The sequence below is a fragment of the Rousettus aegyptiacus genome, unplaced genomic scaffold (genome assembly GCF_014176215.1).
Source record: "Rousettus aegyptiacus isolate mRouAeg1 unplaced genomic scaffold, mRouAeg1.p scaffold_m13_p_4, whole genome shotgun sequence".
NCBI lineage: Eukaryota > Metazoa > Chordata > Mammalia > Chiroptera > Pteropodidae > Rousettus > Rousettus aegyptiacus.
In genome coordinates, this window is record NW_023416307.1 from 53,171,548 (window position 1) to 53,198,565 (window position 27,018).

Genomic DNA, 27,018 nt, shown 5'->3' on the forward strand with positions numbered 1-27,018 from the left:
TGCCCTCAGGTGGCAGGCAGGAGACCTCCAGGTTTGTTACCCTGAAGCATAAGAATTTGGGCTTACTTCTTAACCTCTTGGAACCTTAGTTCAAGATAAGTTTGGAATTTCTAGATCACCAGTGAATTCTAAGAACTCCTTCCCACCTCCTATGTTTGCTGTTTTTTTTTTTACCATGTTTGTTTTGAATAATTCTGCATTAATTGCTGTATTTACATTCTGCTTAATTAACACTGTTCCAGTGTATAGAGAATTGTTCCTAATAGAAGTAATTATTGTACAGGTTATTGCAAAGGTTTAAGGAAGGTAACGGAAGGTGGTGGTGATACTGTGGCAATGGGGTCAAGGCTCCAGGTTTTGTTCCAAGTAAATGACTCAGAGATTCTAACGAGGCTAGGTTCGCCAGACTCTGGGGATGCCTGAAGCAGGTGGTAATCCAGGCTAGTAAAGCAACCGTCTCTTCCTGAGGTTTAGATTTCTGAAGCTCTCTTGCATTGAGAGCTCTTAAGTAATCACTGTTAATCAATACAATACTGTGGGATGCAATTAGGATTAATTAGCCCAGCATCCCAAGCAGCTTTGCTCCTCTGTCTGTGTCTCCTTGCGTGTCTCCTGTTCTTGACTCCTGCTTCCCCTGAAAAGGACGTCTTCCTGGCCTGAGTCCCCAGACTGGGGTCTCCTCTCCTCCCCTCTTCTCTTCCTGCATCAAGCCCTCCTCCCCATTCATAATGTGGAGAGGGAGAGCCAGGAGGGGCATGGAATGATGGTGGGAAGGGAAGAAAGATAAAACCATCAAAACGGGGTGGGAAAGAGAGGGAGGGTGAGAGAATATGGTGAAGGATAGAGAAGATTTTTATTGCCTTTCAAGAGAGCTGCTGCTGACAGAACCACTCAGGAGGCATTTTGTTTATGCTCCCAGCCAGACGAATGGAAAACTCTTCTTTCATGTTTTTGTATTAATTAAAAGGTGTCTATATAATTGCACACATTTATATTTTTGTAATGACAAAACAGTTCCTACAGTTTTATAGAGGATGAGGGTGGGAGGCAGTACTCACAGCAGTGGAAAGGTCCCATACCAGGGATCAGGAAGGAGACTTGACCCCACCCTGGCCTGGAACTCTGGGAGAACTGCTTCCCTTCTCTAGATCTCATTGTCTTTGTCAGTAAAATGATAGGTCTGGACTCGATGCCCTGCATTATCTCTTCCAACTGGATTTCTATCCCTAAGTAAATGAATCGGCTACCAGACTGGTATGCCCTGATGCACCTGTTTCCTTCTTTTTTTCTTCTCTACATCTCTCTCTTATGATCCAGAGTGTGTCTCACATTTGCAGGTTCCTCTCCATTCTGCATATCATGAGTTTCAGAATTTCTGTTGCCCTAGAAAGTCTTTATTTCTGAAATTGTGCACTGTTTTTCTTTTTAGGGCATCTCATAAACTCCTTTTTTAGATTCTCCCCCTATCATCATCATCATCATCATCATCATCATCATCATCATCATCCTGGTCAAACTGCTTCTCATTTTGGTCCAGAAGGGTGTGTGTGTGTGTGTTGGGGGGCGGGGTGTAGGGTGTTTCTCTGGGGCTTTTACTGTGTCCATCTGTCTGCTTTATCTGGAATTTCCTTTACCCAGCATTTTGTTGTGTAAAATGCTTCACTTGAAATCTTCAGTTTCTGGCACACTTTAGAGAGCTTTTTAATGATTTCCTTCTCCCAATTTATCATTTTTATTTCACAGTTCTTTTTGGTTATTATTTAAAATCACACTTCTTGGGGCTTAATTTTTTAGGTCCTTTTTCTTCACTCTTTCATTTTCTTAGGTCGCTTTTTTTTTTTTTTCTACTTTAAATACTCTTTTTTGTTCAGCAGAGGGCTCCCTTCCTATCCCTTTCTCAGCCCGGGCACAGAGGATTTGAAGCTGGTCCCCTCTTCTGTCTTTCCCTCCGCTTTCTTCCCACCAGAAACACTAGACATTAAACTTGTCAACAATGCAGCCCTGCTCGGTGTGATCTCGCTAAGCTGCCCTCCTCAGCTCAGAGGTCTCACTGTCTCCCTGGATCACTAATCTCTTGGATGCCCTCCCAACGCTCCTGTTATTATTTAACTGACTTAGTCTTCGAATCGTTCTGTAGAGCATTACCAACCTTAGTTTACAGCTGAGGAAACCGAGGCTTGGGGAGGTTCACTCAAGGTCGTGCGGCTTGCAAAGTGAACCTTAATCTGGCCCATTCTGGTTTTCCGGTCTGGCCCAGCAGCCTCGTCCCACTCCCTTCAACTGCAGTTTTGCCAGATTTCTCCTGTGCTGTTCGCAGTTCTTTCCCGCTTCAAATCCACAAGCATGAAGATCTTCCCTAGCTAACAGGGCTGGGGGATTTGGTAGCCGGGTGGAAGGGAGGATTTCCTCAGGCCCCAAGGGTTTGGTGGGCAAGGTTCAAGTGCGCTGACTCCAGGAGGAAGTCAGGTTCGAGATGCGGGTTACTGAGGACTGTAAGGCAGGATGTGGCAAAAAGTAACAAGTGCCCGGGGTCTTGCCGCTCGAAAGCCGATTGCAGAGCGAGACTTCTGTCCACCCTCTGGGTAACACACACATGGCAGCACCCGGCGGGAGTCTGGCGGAGCTGGAGACGTGGAGGTGCAGGGCGCCCCCTCGCGCTCCTGCGCGCGCTTCTGGACTGGCGGGTGAAGCGCCCGCAGCGGCAGGTCCCCACCACCCCCTCCTCCTTTTCGCTCCTGCTCCCCTCCTTCTCTCCCCCGGCTCTCAACTCCTCCCCCACCGCCTCTCCCTCCCTCCCTCGCTCCAGCTCCTCAGGTCTCCTCCTCCCGGCTCTCACCCGCGCGCCGGGTCGGGAGCTAGTTGGAGCGCGAGGACCGCTGGCAGAACCCAGCTCCGCGGAGCCGGGCGGGTCGGCCGCGCGTCCAGCAGCTGCGGGAGGAACCCGAGCGAGGCGGACGCGGGCCCGGGTGGGGACTGCACCGGAGTGCCGAGCCGAGGTACGGGGACCTTTCCTGCGCGGCCGCCCCATTCACAGCCCCGCCGCCAGCCCTCCTGGTTCGCTTCCGCCGCTCTGGGAACCGGGAGTCACCGGGAACTGGGCACCTGCGCCTGCAGCCCGGAGGTGAGTCCCGGGAGCCTCGGGCGCTTCCCTCGCGCCGGCTGGGACTGCAAGTTGCAAACTTCAGCAACTCGATGGGCAGAGGGATTGGAGACGCGTAGGGGTCTGAGGGCTCTGGCAAGTTGGAACCAGGTAGTGGAGGCTGCGGGCGGGAGGCGAGGAGGTCCTCGGGCTTCCGCCGCCCGCTGCCACCTCGGCTTGGGCACCTTGGCGCGGCCGCTTTCCCGTCTCCCGTTCGCTCCGGGTCCGGCTGCGCGCGGCCTTTGTCCGGCGGTGGTCTGCGCGTCTGGGCTGCAGCCCCGATGAGGACCTGGAGCCCCGGCCTGGAGGAGGAGACAGTCGAATGAAAGGCTGGGAGAGATCAGGGCGGAGACGCTGAGGCTGGCGCCGAGATGGAGGCTCAGAGGGCCCGCGAGTAAACCCGGTGGAGGGAGAGTGCGGGTGGCGAGGCGCGTGGGAACGCATGGCCAGCGCGGAGTGTGAAATCTCTCGGTCGCGGACGTGCTGGTTCCGCCGCTGCCCAGATTCATCCCTGACCCCCTGCCCTGCCAGGGCCCTGCGGAGCCCAAACTCTGCCCTGCCAGGCCCCAGACGCAGCGGGGCGGGAGCCCCGCGTTCGGGTCTCGGCGGGTGGAGAGGGGTGCGGCGGCGGGAACCGGGACGCGAACGGCGATTTCCTGATTTATTTTTCTCATGGTAATTTGTCTTTGTGGTTGGGGCTGCCTATTCACTTTCCGCTCACGTCGTGCGGGAGATCCAGCTCGTAGGGGGGGAGCGGAGAGCGCGCGGGAACAGGGAGGGATGGAGACTGGAGAGGGGATCCTAGGACCCGAGCGCGATGAGAGGCCAGAGGGAAAAGGGCGCTGGACCCGCCAAGAAAGAGGGCGAGGCTGAGGCGACCCGGCCGAGCTGAGCCGCGGGGCGGCGGCAGAGGGAGGATGGAGTCGGCTCCTTCGCCTTCCTCAAACTTTAAACTACGAGGAGGAGCCACCTGAAGCGCCTTTCTTGCCTCCTCCTCCTCCTCCTCCCGTGCACCGTCCTTGGGTCGTTCCGCACGCCCGGCCCCGCCCGGCTGCGGTGGTACGGCAGTTTGAATAGAAGAGACAACCGCTGGACTGTGCCTCACCCCGCGATCCTCTCTGGGCTCTCGGTGGTGGGAACAGAGCGGCGGGAGCGGGGAGGGGCCGCCCGCCCTCGGGATGTGCTCCTTTCCGGCCCTCTGGCCAAGCCAACACAACTGGGATTGGGCGTTGGAAGCTTGCCTGTGTCTAGACCCCAACACGACCTACCGTCTCTGGCCCCACCCGGAATATTTTCCCCTGAGCCCCCAGAGAATCCAATCTCCTACATTTCTCAGACATCATCTCCCCCCCCCTCCAGACACACACACACACACACACACACACACACACAGGCCTCATTTTGCTCCTTAGGCTAAGGCTCATCTCTCCAGCGCTCTCCAGGACCGCCTCCCAGTCCCTCTCCTCCACTTTCCTTCATCTTTCAGGCTATTCTTTTCCATTCCTTTTCTTCAACCCTGCCCCCTCCCATCCTCACCATTTCTTCTTAATATTCAAAAGTGGCCTCTCACATTTTCTGAACCAGGATAGATGACCTTGAGGAAGGGGCAGAGAAGAACTTGAGCCTGAGAACTGTATCTCACTGGGAAAAGGGGGACGGATTAAGAAGGAGCTTGGAAAAAACCTCCAGTACCCAATGGAGGAGGAAGGGGATAAAATATCAAAGAGAGAGGGGGAGTTTGCCACTCCATCAGGCTAGGGCAGAAAGAACTGTTTTGGGGGAACTACTTAAGAAGAAGGGCTGCCTCTGGTTATGCCAGATTGGGAAAGGTGTATGTATGTGTGGGGGTAGGCAATTCTTTCTGCAAAGCAACAGCTACCACCATCAGTTCAGGAAGGGATGGCAGATCTTCTATCTCTGTTCTCTTTCGAGCATTATCATCACTGTGGACATCAAATACTTCTTAAGCACTCAGTGTGTGCAATGTACCATCCTAGATGTGGGTAGATACAGGGCCAAGACCATGCCCCCAGAGGCTGCTAAATTCACCAGCTTGTGGGTATGGAGAGGGAGAACATTAACAGAAAAATGCACAGGCAGTACAAGGCAGCAAGGGCTTGGTGCCAAATGGTGACCTAGGGCTTAGGAGAGGACTAGGTAAAGAAAGCTTGATGACCAAGAGCGAGGCTTGTTGATTCTGCCCCCTTCCCCACCAGCTGTCTGTATAGAGAGGGTAGAACAGGAGAAGGGAAGGACAGCGAGGGGCTGCCTTTTCACTTCTAGAGCCAGAACAGAAGGGCAGAGAAGCCAAGAGGTCCAGCCTGGCTCTGTGGATTGCCACCTCTCAGTTAGATTGGAGGAATCGCAGAAGCTTTTCTGTTTTGGGGTACCCTTCCTGGCTTGTTCGAAATCTTCTCTGTTAGTTACTTCTTATTGAGGTTCAAAGTTGAAAGAGGGCTTGGAGATGGTCATGTCAAAGGAGTCACAAACTCAAATTGCTTACAGAGGGCAGGCAGGTGATAATGTGCTGATCAGGCAATTAGAGTGGCCAGCCTGGGGACAATTGAGTATTCAAACTAGCCAGATAAAATGGTCCAAGCAAAACCAATGTGCAGCCCTTGAGCAGTCCGACTCCCTATATCTACTGATTAAGAAGTTACAATTCTAGGAAGTGATCTCATTTCTTTTGTGTGTACATATTCTCATGTTTCCCTGTACTTTGGGATTGGTTAGAATACCCCACAGGCTGATTCTACCTCTGACCTGGTATAGAGCCCCAGCTCATTGTCACTCTCAGGGCACACTAGGATTCTTCTGTGAGTTGATGAGTTCCTTGAGTTCAGTGAACCATCTTGTCTTACAGAAATCTAGCATTGCATGTTGGCTAATACAAGATTCCCGATGCAGAGCATGGACTGGCATTCTGGTCTCCTGCCCCTTCTCCCACCACCTCCATTCCCAGAACCCAGTGGGTATAAGCCAATTTTATTTTATTTTTTTAAAGAAAAAATTCAATCATGGCTTTTTGCTTCCTCTAATAAAGTAAAGCCTTTTGTAAGAGTTGGATGAGAAAAGACTAAAAGCTCACATGGGGTGTTTGGAGATCCCAAGGAAAATACAGAAAGTCATGAGTGTCAAGTGTGAGTCTAAAAAGGGGAGGGGCAGCCCCAGCAAGAGTGCAGAGGGACAGCGGACACTTATGGAGGAGCAACATAGCAAGCCTGAGGACTAGTGGATAGAGAATCTTGTATACTTGAGAAGAAAATGCTATCAGGTTCAGCATTTTTAACATTGATAATGACACTCCTGTTCCTAATCTTGGTCACACCCCTCTATCCCACAGGGAAAGGCAACAGATAGCAACTCAGATCACTACCATACAATCAACCAAATCACTACTTTCATTGAGGACTGAGGTGATAAAATGGGCACAGAGGACCAAAGACAAGATTTGAAATGAGAAGTGCTTGTTAACTGATCACGCTGTCTTAAAAGACTCCCAGATGACCTCTGGCGCCCTACCAGCCATATTCCCAGGAGTCGGATGTTCCCCGTGGACCTCAAGTGTTGGCTTTGTTATTGCCTGGGTGCAAGGTAATAAATAAGAGCAACGGTGGCAGTAAACTCACATGTTCGTCATTTACTGAGCACCTGCCATGTGCCAGGGACTGCTAGAAGCTATGGATGCAACAGTAGACGAGACATGTCTCTGATCTCCCTGGATGTAGGTCAATCGGCATGACTGGGAGAACACAATTACTAGCATTGCCTCAACTTCTGTGGTGGAATTTACTGTCATGTTGTTGTTGTTGCTGTTGTTTCCTGTGGGTTTGTCTGGGTGACCTGACAGCTAATGTGGAGTTATCCAAAGGACTTGGGCTAGGGGTTGAGGGGAGGGCTGAGAGGGCTAGTTATTCTTATTCCAAGTCCCCTCCCCATGCCTCAGATGCCTCGTTCATCAAGTGGGGTTAAACACCTGCCTAATACCTACAGAGTGGAAAGAAGCAGACAGGCGCCTGGCGATCTGGGGAAGAGAATGATTGGGAGGGAGTGTTGGTTGCTTATACTTCAGGGTCTGAACCCCAGTGGGTCCTGGGACCATCCTTTGCCTCATCCAGTCCTTGATTACTAGCCTATCTTTGTCAGCTGATGACTTTGTGTGTGTATGGTGTGCCGGAAATAGTTACCAGAATGGGGTTTCTTCACATTTGGATCTTTGCATTTGAGTTTAGCCATCACTAAGTTGGTATTAAATGTATATTAAACCTAACTAATTTAGTCTTAAATGCATGATAAGAGGCCAAAGCTAGTGTCTTGATTAATGGAGTTGCATTGAATTGACTAAATGAGCATTTTTTTAAATAGCATGTGTGGACAACGCCTGGATTTCCCTAGCATAGTGCTATTCTTCCCTCTCTCTGACTTTTGGTTTGGTGACATCTGTTTCAGCTGAGGAGATGCTCCTTGATCGGTGAGGTGGACGGAGATCTCTGTGTAAGCCATTCCTTGTCCCCGATAGAGGAATCCTTTCTAAGACTTTCTTTCTGAAGAAATTCCCCTTATAACAGACTTGAATGCTAGAAAGTGGCAGGGGAAAGTTCTAGCTAGGAGCAGAGTTCCAAGAGGGAAGATAGGGGTATGAATGTTTTTTGGCTCCGCCATGTCACTTTCCCTTTCTTCTGCTTTAGTGCACATGAGAGATGAAAACCAAACCTTGCAGAATGCACTTTTTAATTCTGACATTAGTTGGGGGCTTGCCAGCGAGAAAATGCTATACTTGGTAGCTTTGGAGTGGAAAAAAAAGAAAAAAAGAAGTTTTCCTATCTAATTTCCTGCTGGGCACAGTGGGGAAAGCCGGAGGAGGGACCATTGGGATAGAGACTGAGCTTGGGAGAGTTTGACCTTGAGCACGTTTCTCGACAGTTGGGCTGCTCATCCTCCTCCATTCTCTGACTTGAAACAGGAGGACAAAGATTTCATTGGGCTTTTCCTTGAGCAAATAAAAGCTTTAAAGGCAATGCTATGTGTGCTGAGTCCCACCATGACACTGCCCTCATTGATCTGCGTTTATTAAGGATGACTTAATCAGACTTGCACCTGGAACATGTTTGAATTTGAAGCCTTGTCAGTATTATCTGAATATCTTTACATTTGAACCAAGAATATCTCTGGCTGGCCTCTTCTGTGATAGGAAGGGTTGGTACTGGAAGATGGCTGGCGACCATCTGTTCTGCCAGTCCTCCGAGATCGAATTAGAGAAGATAGGTTTAAATTCCCCAAGGAGGAGGCTAGGTTAGAGCTGAGGGAGCCTTCCCCACTGGAGTGCTTCTGCCAAATCCAGACTCCCCATCTGTGAAAACGAGGTGTCAGATGAACCTGAAGGCCCTTTCTGGCTCTTGAGGTCAGTGGTTTCGAATGGAGATCACAGCCATTTCTTGATTTTCCAGGAGTGGCTTATTCTCTTTTTGTGTGTGTACTATTTGTGGGGGATATTTAGTCTTAGGCTAGTTTTGCGCTATCATCTAACCCCACTATTGCTAACCCACCCAATTGCCAGTCACATCCTCCTCCCTTTAGTCTCTGCCTGAGCCAAGCATCATTTGGAAGGTAAATCTGCTGTATATTGCTATATATATAGATGTATGTATATGTCAATATATTCACATACATCCATGTATAAACATAGATGCAAAGCTGTGTGAGGGTTTGATCACCTAGCAGTTTGGATTGTCTGCAACTCTGTTCTTTTGCCAGATTTGATGTGAGGTTGCCCCTAGGGAGAAAACTCCAGGAAATGGCTGGTGGGGCAGCAATTTAGATCCACCCCTACTTGCCAACCCTACTGGTCCACCTGAGCCAAAACTCCCTCTATACTGCCCTGGGTATTGTTCCAAAGGCCACCCAGGAGCCCCACTTTAAGGAGTACAAAAGAGCTGCAGTTGGCTCTTAATTATTCAGGGACGGATGGATCCCATGGGTAAAGCTCCTAACTCAGGCCTCTTCTTTCCCTTGTTTTGGTGCCTTGAGTAACTCTACACCTGTAGCGAGAGACTGGAGAAGATCTTATCTTTTAATACAAACTTTTGTTTCTAGCTGGCCTATTCCTTCTACTTCTCCCTCTCACCAGGCCCCCGGAGGAAACTAGGAGCCTTTGAATGGCCTCATCCATCCAAACTAGATTCCCTTTAAGGTTCATGCATGGCTCTGTAGGCCAGCATGTGTTTCTGCTCAAAAGCAGGACAGAAGAGGAAAATACCATTAGCTCTGGCTTCTGCAGAGTCAGGTCCCTTTAGGTTACCCAGGATCCTGGTTTCCTTCCCTTCCCCTTGTTGTTGAGCCACCTGCACTTGCAGTTCATGGAGTCGGCTGGCCCAATCACGCGTCTAAGCAGAGAGCAGTGGCCTTGTGGCAAAAGCCCCCAAATAGGCCAGCTGTAAGGAGCACTTCTATGAATGTCCCCCAAGGTCATTTTTCTATATAGACTAAGTGCCTTGGGGCCGCCTGCTCTCTTTCAGCTTCTCTTTACCTTCCAGAATGAGTCTCCCTTCACATGCTGGGCTCAGTCTAGAGAGCAAGGCTCAAGTGTTCTCTGTATACAGATAACAGTAACTTGGCCTAGCTCAATACTAATTCACTGGTTCCTATTAGAATCGCTCAAAGAGCTTTGAAAAAATATAGATGGCCCGACCCATCCTAGACCTTAAGGAAGTCAGAATCCCTGAGGGTGAATGTAGGCCTTGGTATTTTTTTAGCTTCTAATACGCAGCATGGTGGAGAGCCACTGACCTAAATTTTTCCCATGCTCCACCTGGCCTCACGCCAATGGCATGTAGAATCTCTTCACCCTCAGCCCTTCCAAACAGCCAGGTCCTTTCAGTAGGTACCAGCTATAGCTCCTGACGTTCAGATTATAGCTACTGTTTATGTTTCTGTGTTCTGAATTTAATGGCTTTCTATTGTAAGCTGACTGTGGAAGCTTCTTTCTAGTGTAACTTCTTTGTGGTTATTTTGTCTTAAAAAGTATGTATAAAAGTAATACACATTTGTTCATTTTTGAGTGTTTCCTTCTAGATATATATGCAACAAAATTGTGATTATATTGTCTGTCCTCTTTTGTAATCAGCCTTTTTCATTTAATAACATATTGTGATAATTTCTCCAGGTCTTAAATGGGCTTTTTAATGGCTGCCCGGTATGCCATCATATGGATGTGCCATAATTTATTTAATGACTCCCCTGTGGGTTGGACATCTAGGTTGTAAATCATTTTTACTACTATAAATAATGATGCAGTGAACATCTTTGTATATAAATCTTTGTGCCTATTGATGATTATTTCCTTGGAACAGATTTCTAGAAGTGGAATATTATTGCTTCTTTTTTACAAGGACTGTGTAGACAATTTTTGACTGACGTCTTATAGCAATAAAAAAAAAATTGTGTTTAGAACTGAAAAAACAAACCATTTTCACTGAAGTTTCAAACTGGCTGCTTTGCCCTCCCTGACACTGAAGGTCGGAATACTTGCTGTAGCTTTGTGCCTAGGCTTCACCTTCAGGTCAGTTCCGCAAATTGCTGCTTTGCCCCTCAGGTAAGCTCCATAACTCTGCTGCCGTTAACCTCCAGCATGTTTAATTTTTCTTTCACCTCTTAGCCTTTTCCTCTTAATACCTCCAGCCCTGGAACTATCAGCACTCAGAGCCTTCAAGCCATTGTTCCATAATAACAGCTATTATTTATTGAGCTGTTACTATGTACCAGACACTCTGCCAAACTTTGTACATGCATTATCTCTTTTAATCCTCATGTGCCTTATGTGCATGTATTATTTTTTGTCTCCACTTTGCACATGAGGAAACTGAAACCTTGAGAGAGAGAAAAACAATTTGACCAAGGTCACACAGCTAATAACTAGTAGAGCTGGAATGTAAATCTAGACTGTCTGGCTTCAGAGTCTACACACTTAACTACTTCATGTACCATTCTCCATCCTTGGCTCATGGTGTCAACAAGTTGTTCACAAATGCTCCATTGGCATGCCATGGACATGTACTGTGCCTTTCTCCCGCTGAATAAGGGCACTTCTTACATATGAATGGCAGAAGAATGGGGATGCTATTCATTAAGTCCCTCTTTTCCTTTCCGTATCCTCAATCTGTTCTCACCTCTTTCTCCAGGGATCCCACCCCAGAAAACATTTCTTGCCTCTTCACTGACCAGCTGCCAAGATCCCAGCATGCCTTGCAGCTAAGCAGGTCCAAGTTATGACATATCCCCATGACAGCTTCTCCACCCAGTCGGAAGAATTTGGATGCTACTTTCCCAGTCTGGAATATAAAGCTGCCAGGGAGGCATGCTATAGTAATGATGGGGAAATAGGCAGCCTGACTTTTGTTGGATATCAGATACTGTATAAAGTGGAGGATTGGATACATTTTTGTGTTCTTGTTTCTGTAACATAGTCATTGCGCAGAAGGTAAAGAAATAGCAACCAAATTGTCCTTCTGATTTGGTCCTGACCATGACCAAGAACTAGGTGGTGAAATGTCAGCGCTTAGACCACGTCAGCCTGGCATTAGTAACAGCCAAAGAAAGAAATGACATGCCCAGAGACCTTCCCTCGACTGTAGGAAGTCTGATTTGGGGAATTATGATCATATGATTAGGGATTCTAAAGGAGAAGAGGACTTGTGGCAGGTGAGATTCTGAAAAATGAAGCTTCACATTTTTATCCATGACTTGGATGAAACTAGAGTAAGCGAGCTTATCAAATTTGTTGATGACAAGGCTGTGATGGGCAGCTCCTACAAAAGACAGAATAAATATTCAAAGTGATCTCAACAGACTGGAATGCTGAGTTTAAACCAACAAGATGAAATTTAACAGGGGCAGATGGAAAGTCACATTTAGATTGCAGAAATTAATTACTCAAGTTCATAAGGGAGTGGGGGTGGGGCAGACTTGATTTGGCTACAGATCCTGAGAAAAAGATCTGAGGGGTTTAACTGTGTGCAGGCTTCAGAGGAGCTGACAGGGTTATGGAGGATGCTCATGACAACATTATTTTACATGCCACTAAGAGAAGAGCAGGATCCAGATTGCGTTCTCCCTTGTCATTATGTCCTCATTTCTGGATGTGGGTTTTAGAGGTACCCTGACCATCTCAAGTGTGTTCCATGGAGGGCATCTAGCATCATGAGGAGGTTGGGAAACCCAGTTACAAAAGGTCTGGTGAAAGCAGCCTGTCTGTTTAGAGAGGGCAAGAATACCGGAGGTCATGTTGGCTGACTGCAGAAGAAGCAGAACCTCCTGTAGAAGAGAACATAGCTTGTCAGCCTGGGAGAACCAGGAGACTTTGAAATGGAAAATACGGGAAGCTAGATTTTTTTTAGAATGAGCATCTTCCCATCCAGATGAGTCTAGTGAAGCAGCCCTGGCTGGCAGTCCTGCTGCCTGAGATGCTGTTGGGGCCCTCCTGCCCTGAGACAAACGATTGATCTGGTAGCACACCTCTTTCTCTGTGTGGTTCTGAGTCTGGAGGAAACCACTTCCTTTCCTGATTGCTCTAGAACAGTGGTTCTTAAAGTGAGGTTCCTGACCAGCAACATCAGCACTGCCAGAACCTGTTAGAAATCCAGGAGGAGGTCTAGTTTAAGGGAGGATTAAATGAAGTAGTGGAGCTCATGTAGATGCTTATTGTAGTATCAGGTCACCGTGGGAAGTGTCATCTTATTAGCATCAGAGTTGCCTCCCTTATAGAGGCTTATCTTCCCAAACCCCTGGAAGAGATGCCTGGGTATAGGCTCCTTCGCATTCCTTCACGGCACCCATCAGCATGGTGCTCTCTCAAGTGAGGAGTCAGTTAGCTTTTGGACTGCCAGTTCCCTCCATCCCTAGACAGTGGAGAGTCAGAGCCACTTTTCTTCCCACCCGTCATTGTCCTGGGTACCTGTCCTTGTGAGCATGAGCAGGCGAGTGGACCCAGGTCTCTCCAAACTATGAATCTAGACTCACTGCCCTCAGCATGCAATTTTATCTGCTCAAGCCATCAATGAAAGGACTTAGGGCCAAAATACCTCACGATAGCATCTAACTTTAAATGGGAGAGAAGTCTGAATTGCTGGTATCAAGCCAGGTGGGGAATGTGAGTGGGCCCTTCTTGATGCTGCAAGACACTGGAGCACATATACAGGTCCCTCCTCAGTGGTCAGCTGGTGGAGTCTTGAGTTTCTCAGAGAGAGAAAGCTCACCTCCCCACAGAGAGGCCTATTCGATTTTTGGTTAACAGTGTATAATAGAAAGTTCTTATGTTTCTCTGAAGTCTCCCCCTGTGGACTCCATCTCTTCTTCTATTTGGCCATTCCAGGTAAACTCAGTCATGTCCTTGCCACAGCTTTTGAAACATTGGACACCAATTGCCTTGCACCTCTTCCCCACTTCCGTTAGTCCTCCTCTGACTTATCTCATTACCTCTGGGCACAGGACTCTGAACATCCTCCTACTTGTCTTAAAGTGAGGACATCAGGACCAAATCTGACCTTCCAGGTAATGCTGGACCAGCACACCCTCATTGGTCCAGGTGCCACACTTTCTATTAATGCAGCCTCAGTTCTGCCCTGGCTATTTTTGGCAACGACGTGGCCCTTATCCTTTTACTGAGCTTACAGCCAACCAATACCTCCAGGTCTCTTTAACATGATCTGTTACGCAGCCACATCCTCCAATTTTGTCCTTGTGCTTGTATTAGTTTGCTAGGGCTGCCATAACAAAGTACTGAAAACTGATGGCTTTAACAACAGAAGTGTATTGTCTCACAGTCTTAGAGGCAAGGAGTCCGAGATCAAGGTGTTGGCAGGGTGGTTCCTTCTGGAGAATATAAGGGAGAATCCGTTCCATTCCTCTCCCCTAGCTTGTGGTGGCTTACTGACAATCTTTGGCTTCCCTTGGTTTAAAGAAGCATTACCTGGATATCTGCCTTCATCTTTGCATGGCACTCTCCCTGTGTGCCTGTCTGTGTCCACATTTCTTTTTATAAGGACACTAGACATACTGGAGTAGGGACCCACCCTACTCCAGGATGACCTCATCTTAACTCATTACATATGCAACAACCCTATCTCCAAATAAAGTACGGGGGATTAAAACTTGAACATATGAGTTTCGAGGGAGACACAGCTTTTTTTGTTCTTCTGTTTGAACATTTTTTCCTAATTCATTTTATCTTATCTAAGTTCAGTACATCACTTCAGCTGATTAAGATGTTTGGGATCTTGTCTCTGACATCCAGTATGTTTGACATCCAGCAGATGCTCCTAGCTTCACATGCTTCCCACATATTTATCTAAGGGTTTGATAAGATGTTGCATATGGTGGGATAGGTTTAGTGCATTTCAACATGTACCTGGATTCTTCCCTCCAAGATGTTTGATTCCCTGGTAAGTACCCTCGGGTACGATCGTGCGACCAGTTACATGTCGCATTATTTCTACCACCTTCTAGCTTCCTTTCTCTAGCTTGTACACCGCAGTTTCAGGAAGAGCTTGTCAGATGTTTTCAAGATCAGTTACATGAGTAAACCTCATTTCCCTCGTCTGCCAGCCTGGCGACCCTGTCAACGGAGGAGATGAGCTTTGCCTGACAGGACTTTATTACTGAACACACAGTTTGCCCGTAGTCTTTCACAAGTGCCCACCACCCTTCATTTATACTCTCTTTAAGAATTTTTCTCAGGCGGCACATCGAGTTTCCCTCTCTGGTCTGCAAAATCCGCCGCGGACCCCTTTTTGGAAGTGAGGACCATACAGCTGCCTGAGGCCTCCCAGCCCCTCTAATGTTTGCCAGGATTCCGTCAGGATTCCTGCGAGATCCCCACAGCTGTTCCCAGCCTCATTTGCATATTCTCAGTCCCTGGATGTGTGGCCAGGCCAAGTGGCTTGAACTTATTTGGAGCAGCTGGAGCTTCTGCAGTCCTTTCACCAGCCTCCCTCTTGGGCCTCCTCTCACTCCTTCCTTTCCACAGAATGCCACCCCCTAATGGAGAAGACGGAAGCCGAGCCGGAGACAGTGCTGTCGAGCTGTCCAGGGAAGTCCCCCAAGTTGGTGGACACCGTGTTAGTTCCCTCTCAGCACTCTTTCCCCTTCCGGTTCCTCTCCTTCCCAAATTTCTCTCACTCCTAAAGTCTTTCCTTCTTTCTTCCCTGTTCTTGCTTTTGACTCGGTGAGGGTGAGCACATATGTGAAGGTGAGCTGCGTGTATCGGGGTTGGACTGGCTACAGGTGCGGGGCATGAATTGGGCTAGATTGGGGGCAGGGAGGGGTGCTAGGTGCTGAAGGCCTCAGATGCTTTGCTAAGGAGTCTAGAGCCACACAGACCTGGGTTTGAAGTCTGGGTCTACCATTTAGTTGCAGGGTGACTGTGGGCAAATTGTTCCTCCTCTCTGAGGCTCAGTTTTATCATCTGTAAAGTGGCCATAGTAATAGTACCTACTTCAGCGGGTGATCATGGGAATTGAATTAAATGAGTTCCTTTTAGTAAAGTAGGTCGCCTGGAAAAGTGCCTGGGGCCTAAGGGTACCAAACAAACCAGTCGTTCTGCAGAGTAGACTGGTAAGCTGATGTGGTGGGGGAGAGGGAGGCCCGTGGGAAGGGTGGGGGGGTGAGGTCTGAGACTGGGCCCAGCCTTAGCGAGGCCATTGGGATGGGGCAGAAGGAGTGGGTCTGAAAGATGCGGGGGAAGGAAGAAGCCCCAAGACTCTGAGCAATTTGCAGAAGAGGATGGAGTATTATGAGGATTACTTAGAGTTTACTGAGAACTTATGTTGTGCTGGCCATTTACAAATCTGTATGTATTTTTGCTCATGAAAGCCCCAAGGGTAGGTATGACTTTTTACCCCCCTTTTACGGATGGGCTGACTGAGACACAGATATTAGGTAACTAGTAAGCCAGTCCCAGGCATCCAGTCCAGGTGGGCCAACTGCCTCCCAGCTCTCTCCTTTGACTAATGTGCTTTTCTATTCCCCCTTTCCTTTCATCCATCGCATTGCCTCCATCCCTGACTCCATCCTGTAGGACCTTCACACCATCTTTTCCTCGTGGTTGGAGAGGGAGGACTCAAAGTTCTGCCCTTCTGAGGACACTTCTTAGGGCAACTTCCGGGAAGACCAAACTCCCTCCATCAATCTGTAGAGGGAAGAATTTAAGTTAGACTACAGGAAGAACTTCCTGAGTATAGACTACAAGAGAAATTAAGACAGCTGATTGAAGGCAACTGTGACTTAGCTGGAGATGGACTGAGGTGGAGGAGTGGAAGAGGACAAGGACTTGGGGGAGGTGCCGTGGCTCTTGCATCCTAGACCTCTGAGACTGGTGCTCTGGATGCAGGATGAGTGCCAGCGAAGAACCGCTTTTGCAAGATGGCTGCCATTCCTAATTAATCCATGGTTTTAATTACACTTCACAGCCTTGGTCCTGCTGGGAGAGAGGATTGCTCTGAGATCGTCACACTGGGCTAAATGTCTGGAGCAGTTTCCACTTCAGAAACTATTTCTCTTGAGAGGGCAGGACTAGGGAGGAGGGCTCCCTATAGGCTTGGGGACTGGATAGTTTAGGGAGGCGGAGGGGATTGGAAGGAGCACAGGGGGTCAAGGCAAAGGGAGCCCTGGGGGCAGATGAATGCTCCAGCCCCAGAGATTAGTTCTGATGGAATCTGCTTTGTATTCTCAATAACAGCTACCATGTGTGAGGACCTATTATGTTCCAGTCTTTCATTTTACTTCTCATGGAGACCTACAGGGAGAGATTAGCCCCCAGTTTGCACATGAGGAAAAGACTTCAGAGAGGTTAAGAAACTTCCCTAAACATGGCACATAGAGAGGTAGAGGTGGAGGTAGAGGTGGATGCAGGATTTGAATCCAGGGCACAGTGGACCCAAAGCAAGTGCCAGTGGATGTCTCCCAGGAGCTGGATGCCTACCTGCAGCCTCCTGTAGGTCAGGAGTGACAGACAGAACCAGAGAAATGCATTTAATGATGGAGGGGAGGTTGGAAACCAGGGGTTTCAAGCATTTGGGGTATTGTAGTAGTTTTCTGGTAGAATGTTGTTCAGAAGTGCTGTCACTGCCTGCAGTCCCAGGGCTCTGGGTTTCTCTGGGTCATTCTGTGTCCTGAGGAGATAGTGGGGAAGCATTTATAGGAAGCCATCCTACCCTTCCATGGCACAGCCTTGGTCTCCCCCTGCCCCACCCCATCCCCAGCTCTATACTGGTTCCTAGGCTGTCCCTTTCCTGTGACCTCCCTGGGGCAGCAGCCTCCAGTGCTGTCCTGAGCCCTCTAGTGACTGCTCCAAGGCCTACACCTCTGTCAGGAGCCTGTGTCCTGCACACTTTGTGAACCTTCGGGATAGAAGTGTTAACCTTGAGTCACAGGCTGTGTGTGCATATGGATATTGAGGGTGTGGGGCAGGGGGTGGGGGGGCTTCACTTCACAGAGTCCTGAGGGCAGAGTCTGCTGCTCTATGGAGGCCTCACCTCTCATCCCGGTCTGATTTCAGGTTTCCTGTTCTTGGGCAAAACTCCAGACTCCATCTCCTGTCTTATATGCACAGAGCATCTGGGTAAATCAATGGCCAGGTTGAGCCCTGGATATCCCACAGTCCCCTATGTCAGACCCCTACAACCCTGAGCTTGCTCATGTGTGACAAGGAGGCTAGACTGAGGCCACCAAGTCTTGGATGCTCAATGTGCCTGACGTTCTGCTCTCTAAACACAGTCTCCCTCATCCCCAGGGGACCATCCCAAGAGTTGTTCCTTATCTTATGAATGAGTCTCTGGTAGTTAAGTAACTGGCCCCAGGTCACACTCTCCACCTCACTGGCTCTCTCCATTCTTGCAGCCCTGATGGGTGAGGGTTTACAGGGCAGGGAGCTAAGCAGTTCCAGGAGAGGGGCTTACTATCCACCCATCCCCTTCTGTGCATTTAACAATGGCCTTTGTGCCTGCCCATCTGAGGTCAGGCTCTCAGGACAGGTTGTCCAAGTGATTCTTATGCCTGTCCCTATCTTCAAGGGAATCCCCTGGCCTCAGTGACAGGCACCTCTGGCTGCACTGCCCAGATGTTCAGCCTGAATTGCATTCTATATTTGTCTTAGGAGTTTGGAGTGATGAGGCTAGTAAAAGGATTTGGAGAGGCTCACATCTCAAAAGCACTAATAGGAATCTAACCCTACTCATTGCAGATCTCAGGTGATTTTATCTGTGGTAAGGTGTCCCATTTGATTAGTCTGATACAACCTGGTGTCCTTTATGGTGATGTGAAGGTCAGAGGGTGGGAGGCTGGGCTTTGGGCTGCTTGGTGACCTGTGTTCAAGGATGGCCCATCCTTCGAGGCACCAAATAAAACAAGGTTTCTCTTGTTTGGGCTTGCTCTGCTGAGACTGTGCCCAAACTCTGCCTGGTTCTTAGTTAAAACCTTGTGAAGTATTTACATTGTGGGTAAAAATGTTTGCAATGAACTGGAGAATCATGGCAGCATCTCTCTGTCAGGTTTCCTGGAGCCTCAATACCCCACCTGTGGGTCCATATTCAGCGGGGAAGAGCTGGGGTGGGAAAACAAGGTGTAGAGGCTGGTGTTGGTGCCCAGGATCGGGCAGCCTGTGATGTTGCCTACTCAGTCCTCTGGGCTCTAACAGCTCTCACCATAGTGCAATAGACGAGCCTTCTTCACGTTCACAGACTCGACCCCTTGACCTGCCTTATTAGCCTCTCTAATTCTACTTTGACCAAATGTCCAATAGTGACAAATATTGACTTGAGCCCTCACCATGTGCCAGAGGGATAATGGTGAACAACGCACGGCTCTTGCGTCTAGGACCCAGGAGGTGAGTCAGGAAGCCAGTTACCCCACTGCAGTCTGCTGAGCCTTGCCCACACTCCGCCTGCCGTGTCTGTAGGGTCTGTATCTAGGAACAGGCTGGGCTGCTTCATTGTCTCCGATAATTCACTTTTTCCTGCTCTGGGCTAAATGATGACGATGATAATGACAAAACCTATTTTTAATGGAGTGCTTTACTATTGTCGAAGAACATTCATACCTTTATTTTCTTCTCCCAGGGGCTATAACTTCCCTTTACTGCACCCCACACCAGCATATCATCTCAAGGAGTGTGTCCAAGTCCTCATATCTACTAAGAGGCAGTTTCAAAACCTTGTTTCCAACGGCGAATTCTGTGTTCTGTCCCATCACAGTGCGCAGCCTCGGCTATCAGTGTGAGGATCCTGGGGGTGCTGGGGTGCCATGCGCTGGCCCTGAGCTCTGGGGTTCCGGACTTGTGGAGAACTCCCTACCCCACACCCAGCATAGCTAGCCCCCTGAGATGCCTCCCCGTTCCTCCGGGGTAAGCCCCGCCTTTCCTCTCAGACCTGTTTGGGGTTGGCCTCGAAGACCCCCACCCAGAGGGTCCACCATCAGCAGCAGCAGCCTTTCCCTTTCCTGGACATTTGGGACACTCCACAGGGGTGCTGTCCCTTCTTATCCCTCTGGCGCATCGGGGTGCTTTTTAAGAAGGCAAGAAAAGAACTCAGAAGGAATTTCAGGACGAGAGGGACAGGTTACTTCCGGACGCTGGGTCAGCAAAACCGCTTTTTCCTTTTTGGTCTTGAGGTCTGTGTTGTGGGGGAAGGACCCAAGCTGTTCCCTCTGATTCTGGGTTGCGAAGGCATTGGTCAGCTTGGTTCTTGGAGGGATGTTACTGCTCCACATACCTGCTGTGCTGTGCTTTTGTGGGGAGGCACAAATTCAAGCTGTAGCACTTCCCTTGGGCCCTCACCCCTGTTTTCCTTCGTTGTGCCCGTTTTGGAAGGGGATATATAATTTAACGGGTCTCCTCCCTGGCAGCACATTAGAATCACCTGGGTGGAGCGGGTTTTAAAACTACTGACGCTCAGGCCTCACTGTCAAAGAAGGATTCCATCTATCCAGGTGGGGCCTGGGCATCGGTATTTTTTAAGGCTCCCAGGTGAATCTTAAGCACCTCTTCCTGCCCTTGCCTGGGTGCTGCCCGGACAGCCGGCTGCAGGGATGCGATGGTGTCCCTGCTTGAGCTCTATCTCCCAGGGCGTGGACAGAGCTGTTTATCTTTGTGTCCCTTTGCCCAGCACCAAGCCCTTAGCAAATGTGTGTGGAGTTGTTAATGAGAGAGCTAACATCAGAAGACATCCTGGTTCTTCCTCCCTTTATCTCTCCAAGCATAGATGGGGCATGTTTTCACAAAAAGAGTCCTTGATTTTATGTCTCCACTGTGGAGTGAAGAGTAGGATCCTGACTCCTTACAGGATTTCAAGGTCACTGGTGAGTCTCAGTGGCTGAAAATAGGGCAAAGGACATGGGCAGGGTCCTTTGTGTGGCAGCCATGGAGCTGCATTTTCTTTCATTTGTCTCCCAGTCTCTGTCTCTCTCTCTCTCACACACACACAAGAATATAAATGTGAATGGAGGTGGGGAATCTCTAAATAAAGGGATGGGGTGGGGTGGGACATGATGTGCCAGGGGTGAGGGAACACATTTTTGTGCTCTCTCTGTGTTCACAGGCCCCTCCCTCCTTTGGTCTCACAGGAGAAGCTTGGATGATTAAAACCCGCAGAGATAACACAGACCCTCCCCTGAGCCCACAGTCCCTTTCCTTACAGACACCCCCACCCCACTGCGAGTTTTTCCCCTGAAGGAAGTGAGGAAATGGAAAAAAGAATAGAAGTCTCCAAGCCTCCACTCCACACACTGAGAACTCCTCCCAGATATGGAGATGGAGTGTGGATGTGTCGATAGGAGTCGGGGTAAAAACTCCCTTTCATCTCTGGTTAAAATGCCATGCCTTGATTTCCTGCCAGCCACTCCGTAGGGCAATTGCTCTGCCACAGGCCCACAGGCCCACATCTTTTGTGGCCTCATTGAAAACTGGGTGGCATTGATACACAAGGCAGCACTGGGAAGCTCGGGTTTCCTCTGCCCAGCAGCCTGAGCCACATCAAAGGCGCACCTGCAGTGGAGGCAGGGCGCTGCCCTATGGCCGTCCAGTGACACCTGGCCCCGGGCAGCTGCGGGTCCCACTCCAGCTGGAGGCTCAGCCCCGAGGCTCAGCCCGGACTGTGGCTCTTGAACCCAGGGCCTAGGAAGTCATCCGCCCTGTTGGTCTGTGTTCTACCTGCCTCTTGAATGGCCATTTCTCTTTCCTCCTGTCCCCAAACAGGCCCAATGTGGCCCTTCTCCACAAACCTGCACCTGGCTTCGCTGCTTCCTGGGTCTTCTCTGCTTTTTCTTTCTGCTGCCAGGTTTTCAAACGTGTGGTCTCTATCTGCACATCTGCATAACTTCCTTTCCTAGTCTCCATATCAGTGCGGTGCCTTCAAATAACTCTTTAATAAATACCCGCTGTGTGCCTGCAGGTGCCGCATGCTCTTCTCTGGCTTGGGAGGGGAAAGGACTGCCAGGGAGCCCTGCCCACACGGAGTTTATATTCTAAGCAGGGAGTCACGAAAAAGAGTGAACATAGTAAATCATGTAGTATGTGAGAAGATGAGAAACCTGAGATAGGGTGTTGTCTTGTTTTAACTATTAGCATGAAAACGATTTGAATATACCCAAAAGTAGAGAGAACCATACATGAATTCCCATATACCCCTCACTGTGCCTCAACATTTACCAATATTTTGCCCATCTTGTTTCATCTGTTCACCCCCCAACTTTTGTTTATCCTGGAATATTTGTAAACACATCTAAGACATCGTCAAATATTATTTATGGATACTTCAGTGTGCATCTCGACTGGTAAGGATTTATTTATATTTATATTGTACATAAACACTGCGCCGTTGTCACGCCTAACAGAACGAACGATAATTCTTCTGGGGCTGTTTAACCTTATCGTGTGTGACAATCTTGACTTGCTATGTGCCGGAAGCCCCTTGAAGGGCAAGGACTGTGGCTTTCAGAAAAAGCACCCAAAGCTTGGAAACTGGGCAAAAGGATGATTGCACATCCTGGCGACCTCACACTGTCGCCTACGAGGTCCAACCAAAGGTTATTTCATTCTCTAGGGGGATGTACTTCTGCTTGACTTTCAATTTATTATTGATCAGGGGCCAGACTTTATGAAGTTAGATATTAACATATAGATTGATGAGATCCTGTAGCTTTTTACCAAGTAGAGATGTGATTTCTGTCTAGTAAAAAAGGTAACTCCAAAAGTTATGGTTTTATTGGCCCGGAGGACAATAAACAGTTTTGTCAGTACTGAGTAGACTCATTTCTACATGCTTTTCCCGACTGATTATATAAAACCCGTGTTCTTCAAATTCTCTTTTGAGCTAGCTTTACCATTCCTCATCAATGAGTGAAATAATTATGAGAGAATTTTGAAAACTATACTTTGACAGTGGCTTATGCATTTTCTGTATCTTTTCTTAGTCCAGTCCTGGCACGGACTAGATGTTTGTGGAATTGGATTCATACCTGACTTGGTATCTATAAGGAGAAGAATCGAAGTTTCAAGTTGAGAAGTGTTTGGCAGATGTCATGAGCTCTGGAGCGAGAGTGGAGGTGGCCAAAGCAGGTCCCCTGGCTCTGGCCTCCCTGTACTCTAGCCTGGAGAGTGAGGGAAGAGTCAGGGTCTGTGGATGTGAGAATATCGAAAGACCCCTTGTCCATCCCTCTGCTCCTGGGTCAAGGCCCTGCCCAGCCCTAACGCTGAGTGGGGAGGAATGAAGAGGGTAGAGGCAGGCACAAGGCATGTGTCGTGTGTGTGTGTGTGTGTGTGTGTGTGTGTGTGTGTGTGTGGTGAGGAAGTGCCCAAGAGGATATGCTGGCTTGCCAATTTGCACCTGTATTCAGCGGCAAGAGTAATGTTATATGGGGGTTCTTTTATGTCTGATAATGACCACCATCTGATACCACATGCTTTTCTGGGTGGGGACATATCTTACCCCAATTATTCTATTACAGTTTAGTCCTAGGGATGCAAAGGGGGATGTGGAGAGTATCTGAAAATGCAGCTGGGACTCGTGTGTGGTGAAAAGTAGCTGCCCTTTTCATTTCTAACAGGCTGTTTCTGTTCTGAGAATGGGGGTGGGGGGGAATTTTATGTTGCAGAGTTGATGAGGTGGTAACGATTGTCCTGTGTCTTCCTAGGACTGAGGCTGTTTAGCGTGGAGAAACAAGCCTTGCCTTCAAATACCCGATTGCCATCCTGGCTCTCTCAGCCTCTTCAGTACCTGTTTCTCCAGGAAACCAAAGTGATGAGGAGTTAGGGGGAGGTTTTTCCCTCCAAGGCCCCACCCCAAGCTTCTGAACCTCCCAATCTCAGTATTCAATGCAGCACCAGCCCAGGCAAGTGAGCACCTTAGAGGATTGTTAACAAAAAGGGATTTCCATTCAATTTAAAGGTTAGATGTGTTCAATGTTTTATCTAAATTGGCATGGAAAAGCTTTAATAACATCCTTTTCTATTTGGAATTAGAGTAACTTTTAAAAGTTACCTGTCTAATCAATGGGGGAGGAGTACCATGGAGGGCATTGTTAGTCCCTGGAGACTGGAGGCTGGTAGGAAAACGGAAGCATTTCTTCTTTCCCTGACTCTTCATTTTCACTGCCCTGACTTGCCAGGCACTCCCTTCCTCCTCCGATGCCCTCTCCTCATTCCGTCCATGTACTACCCCACAGCCATTCCTCAGGAGACATTTACTAATGCCAGACACTGGAGACACTAGATGAATGAGACACTTTTCCTAGCCGAAGATGCCCTGAGCCTGGTAGACAGTGATCCTTCATGAGTGAACAGTGCTGTCTGGTTGAGGGAGCACATTCACATTTGGTGTGTATTTTATGCCTCATGAGAACTGGGGAGATGAGCCAAGATAATCCTTATCCATCCCAGAAGAGGAAGCTGAGGCTCAGAGAGGTGCAGGTTGCATGTCATCTTCAAGGTCACACAGGTGGTGCTCTGTGGAGCCAGGACGGGAAGAGCCTTTTGGGTAAAGCTCAATCCTGTAACCTCTGGTCACACAGAGCTCTGTAACTAAAGGTCACAGGAGTTGGGGAGGTGGAGTGTCAGGGAGGCTAAGAGTCAACTTGTAGGACATGGTCACCTCCACAGTGCAGGGCAAGCTCCTGGGACCCAGGTCTCACTGGCTGGAGTGCTTCCTGGGTTGGGACATTGCTTTCGCTGTTGCCTGGAAAAAGGTAGAAAGTATATATCACCCCTCTTCACCAAGGGATCAAACACCTGTTGATCCCCGGGAGTCACATTCTAGGGACCAAGGAGTCCTGAGACCCTATTCTACTTCCTGTCCCCCAGCCCTCAGCCAGTTGCAGTGAGATGGACGGGGGTTAGACAAAACATGAAAAACATCTTTGAAGAATGAGCAGGACGGGGTGGTGAGTCAATTACAAAAGAACTTGTAAAGTAGAAACTGGTTGTGGTGTCAATTAATAGGTGACAAAGAATATCCTTCCTGGCTGAAGAGGGATCATATTATCTAGCTGATGTTGCCCCCATCCAGGACCCTGATGCTGTTGGGATGGGTTCTGAGGTGTGGGGAAGGCTATGGCAAGAAGAGGTTGATAGTTGATCTGAGAGGCCGATTGGCTGTGGTTCTTGGGCAAGAGTTACTTGATGGGTGGTGTGTGTCAGGAACTTCTGGGACCTGTTTCTGGGGAGATGGAATTGTGCTTGCTCCCGGAAGGGGTGAGTGCTCACAGCTTCCTGTTTCTGATGTTTCATGCTAGTCTTCCTGAAGGCAAGAAAGAAACAACCATGTAAAGCTCCAGGAGGCCCTGGCTCTTTTATTCAGATGCCTTTTTCTGGAGAGCATTCTGGATTCTCAAAGGGGTAGTGTGTGATTTGGTCTGGCTGATCATCAGATTGACGAGGGGAACTTTAAGGCAGGGGTCCCCAACCCCTGGGCTGTGGAACAGTACAAGTAGTGGTCTGTGGCCTGTTAGGAACTGGGCCATACGGCAGGAGGTGAGCGGCAGGCGAGTAAGCAAAAAAGCTTCATCTGTCTTTGTAGCCGCTCCCCAGCGCTAGCATCACCGCCTCAGCTCTACCTCAGATCATCAGGCATTAGATTCTCATAGGAGCACTGGTCCTTGGTGCCAAAAAGGTTGGGGACTGCTGCTTTATGAAAAGACAGAGTAGGGTCCACACCTGTGAGATTCTGATTTGACAGGTCTAGGTGGGGCTGGGAGTCTGAATATTTGTTCGAGAAGAGCAACATCGTAATGCAAATACCTTCTATTTGTTTGGCATTGGTAATCAGCCACCCAGTCAGGAGATGAGGGACAATCAATTTTCATCAGCGAAGAAGCCTGGGGGAAGGCCGGCCGTGACATCTCACTGAGCGTGGTGTGACATCTTTGCAGTCTGTACATTAAATCCTAGTTCTCCAGAGAAGCTGGTGTGGGTCATTCCGAATTTCGATGTTTTTTAACTAGCGTAAGATTTGTCCCTTTAAGCAATAATACTTAAAAATTGTCAGCCATTGTGTTTGTGATTTTCTATAAAATGTATTACATGTGTTCCTGCCTTCTTAAATGGAGTTATGCAAGCATAAATGTAACCTTTTCTCGATGTGCCAAAGGGATGTGAGGAACTTTAATTAATGGACTGGGCTATAATTCAGTGGGGTTTATGGGATGATTTGCTTATACGGAATGTCCCCCTGAGGTTTTGAGTTGTGCCTGCTTTTTAGTTTTCCTAGTTGTGCTTCTAGCCGACTGATGTCCCTTCTTGTTAGACACAATACACCTGCTTAAAGCAAATATCTCTTCACTTTTAGTTTGCATTTATTATACAGGCTTGGAAAATGGATAACTTACTTAAATCTTTATAACTTAGCAGGGCCGCGGTCCCCAACCTTTTTGGCACTAGGGGCCAGTGGTCCTATGAGAATCTAATGCCTGATGATCTGAGGTGGAGCTGAGGTGGTGATGCTAGCGCTGGGGAGAGGCTGCAAATACAGATGAAGCTTTGCTCACTCACCTGCCACCCACCTCCTGCTGTGTGGCCAGGTTCCTAACAAGTCATGGGTGGTACCTGGTCCATGGCCCAGGAGTTGGGGACCCTTGGAGTAGGACATCTTATGGTTAACTTCCCCTCATCCATTCCACATTCCCTCCCTGAGTAGCAGCAGTGAAATTTGGGATCGACTTTAACTCAAGGAAGTTCTCCTGATTAGTTTAATGATATCCTTTGTCAATGATTGGGCATAGATGGACACATGACACAATTTTGACTAATGAGATTTGAATAGAGTTTCTCAGCTGATTTCTAGCAAAGTTCTTCCTCATTAGCAGTAGAGAGCCACAGGAAATCATTCTCCAAGTAAACGTAAATGAGGAGACACACAGCCCTGATTGCTCTTGGCAGCCAAAGTTTAGCTTTCAGAACTTTCTTTGGGCAAAAGCCTACTAGGGATGGCAGAGTGGGAGCGGGATTTCAGTAAGGCTGGCTGAGTGGAGAGACGAAAAGAACCATGAACTGGATGGTTGTTTTTTTGAACCTCTAAACCTCCTCTAATGTGAATTATTATATTTTCTTTCATTTAAGCCCCTTCGAATTGAGTTGGGTTTTTAGTTACTTGTAACTAAGAGGATTCCAGTGGCTAAATACCGAATGCATGAAATAACAGCGAGTGGGTTCTGGGCGAAGCCTGAAGGTTTTATTATGTGTGCTTTGTTACTGTTTTGGTTTCTCAGAAGTTTGGCTTTGATTTTGATGTGGAAGCTTATTTATTCCTGAGATTTTCCAGGTGGGTAGTGCCTGCTTCTTATTCACCTTTGTACCCCCCATACTTTTCATAGTGCCTTGCACTTACTAGACGTTCAAAAAATTC

The 27,018-nt window shown here is 48.5% G+C and overlaps 1 protein-coding gene across 8 annotated transcripts in view; it reads left to right on the forward strand.

Moving 5' to 3' along the window:
• The first annotated feature begins 2,778 nt into the window (after positions 1–2,778).
• SEMA5B (semaphorin 5B) overlaps positions 2,779–27,018 on the forward strand; it is a 116,267-nt gene continuing 92,027 nt past the window's right edge. Inside the window, exons 1-2 of one of the 8 annotated variants that reach the window (XM_016159372.2) lie at positions 3,014–3,121; positions 6,483–6,733. In XM_016159372.2, coding sequence (XP_016014858.2) covers positions 6,684–6,733 — 50 coding nt within the window. In that variant the 5' untranslated portion in view covers positions 3,014–3,121; positions 6,483–6,683. The other 7 variants (XM_016159370.2, XM_016159371.2, XM_016159376.2 and 4 more) reach the window with 7 other exon arrangements.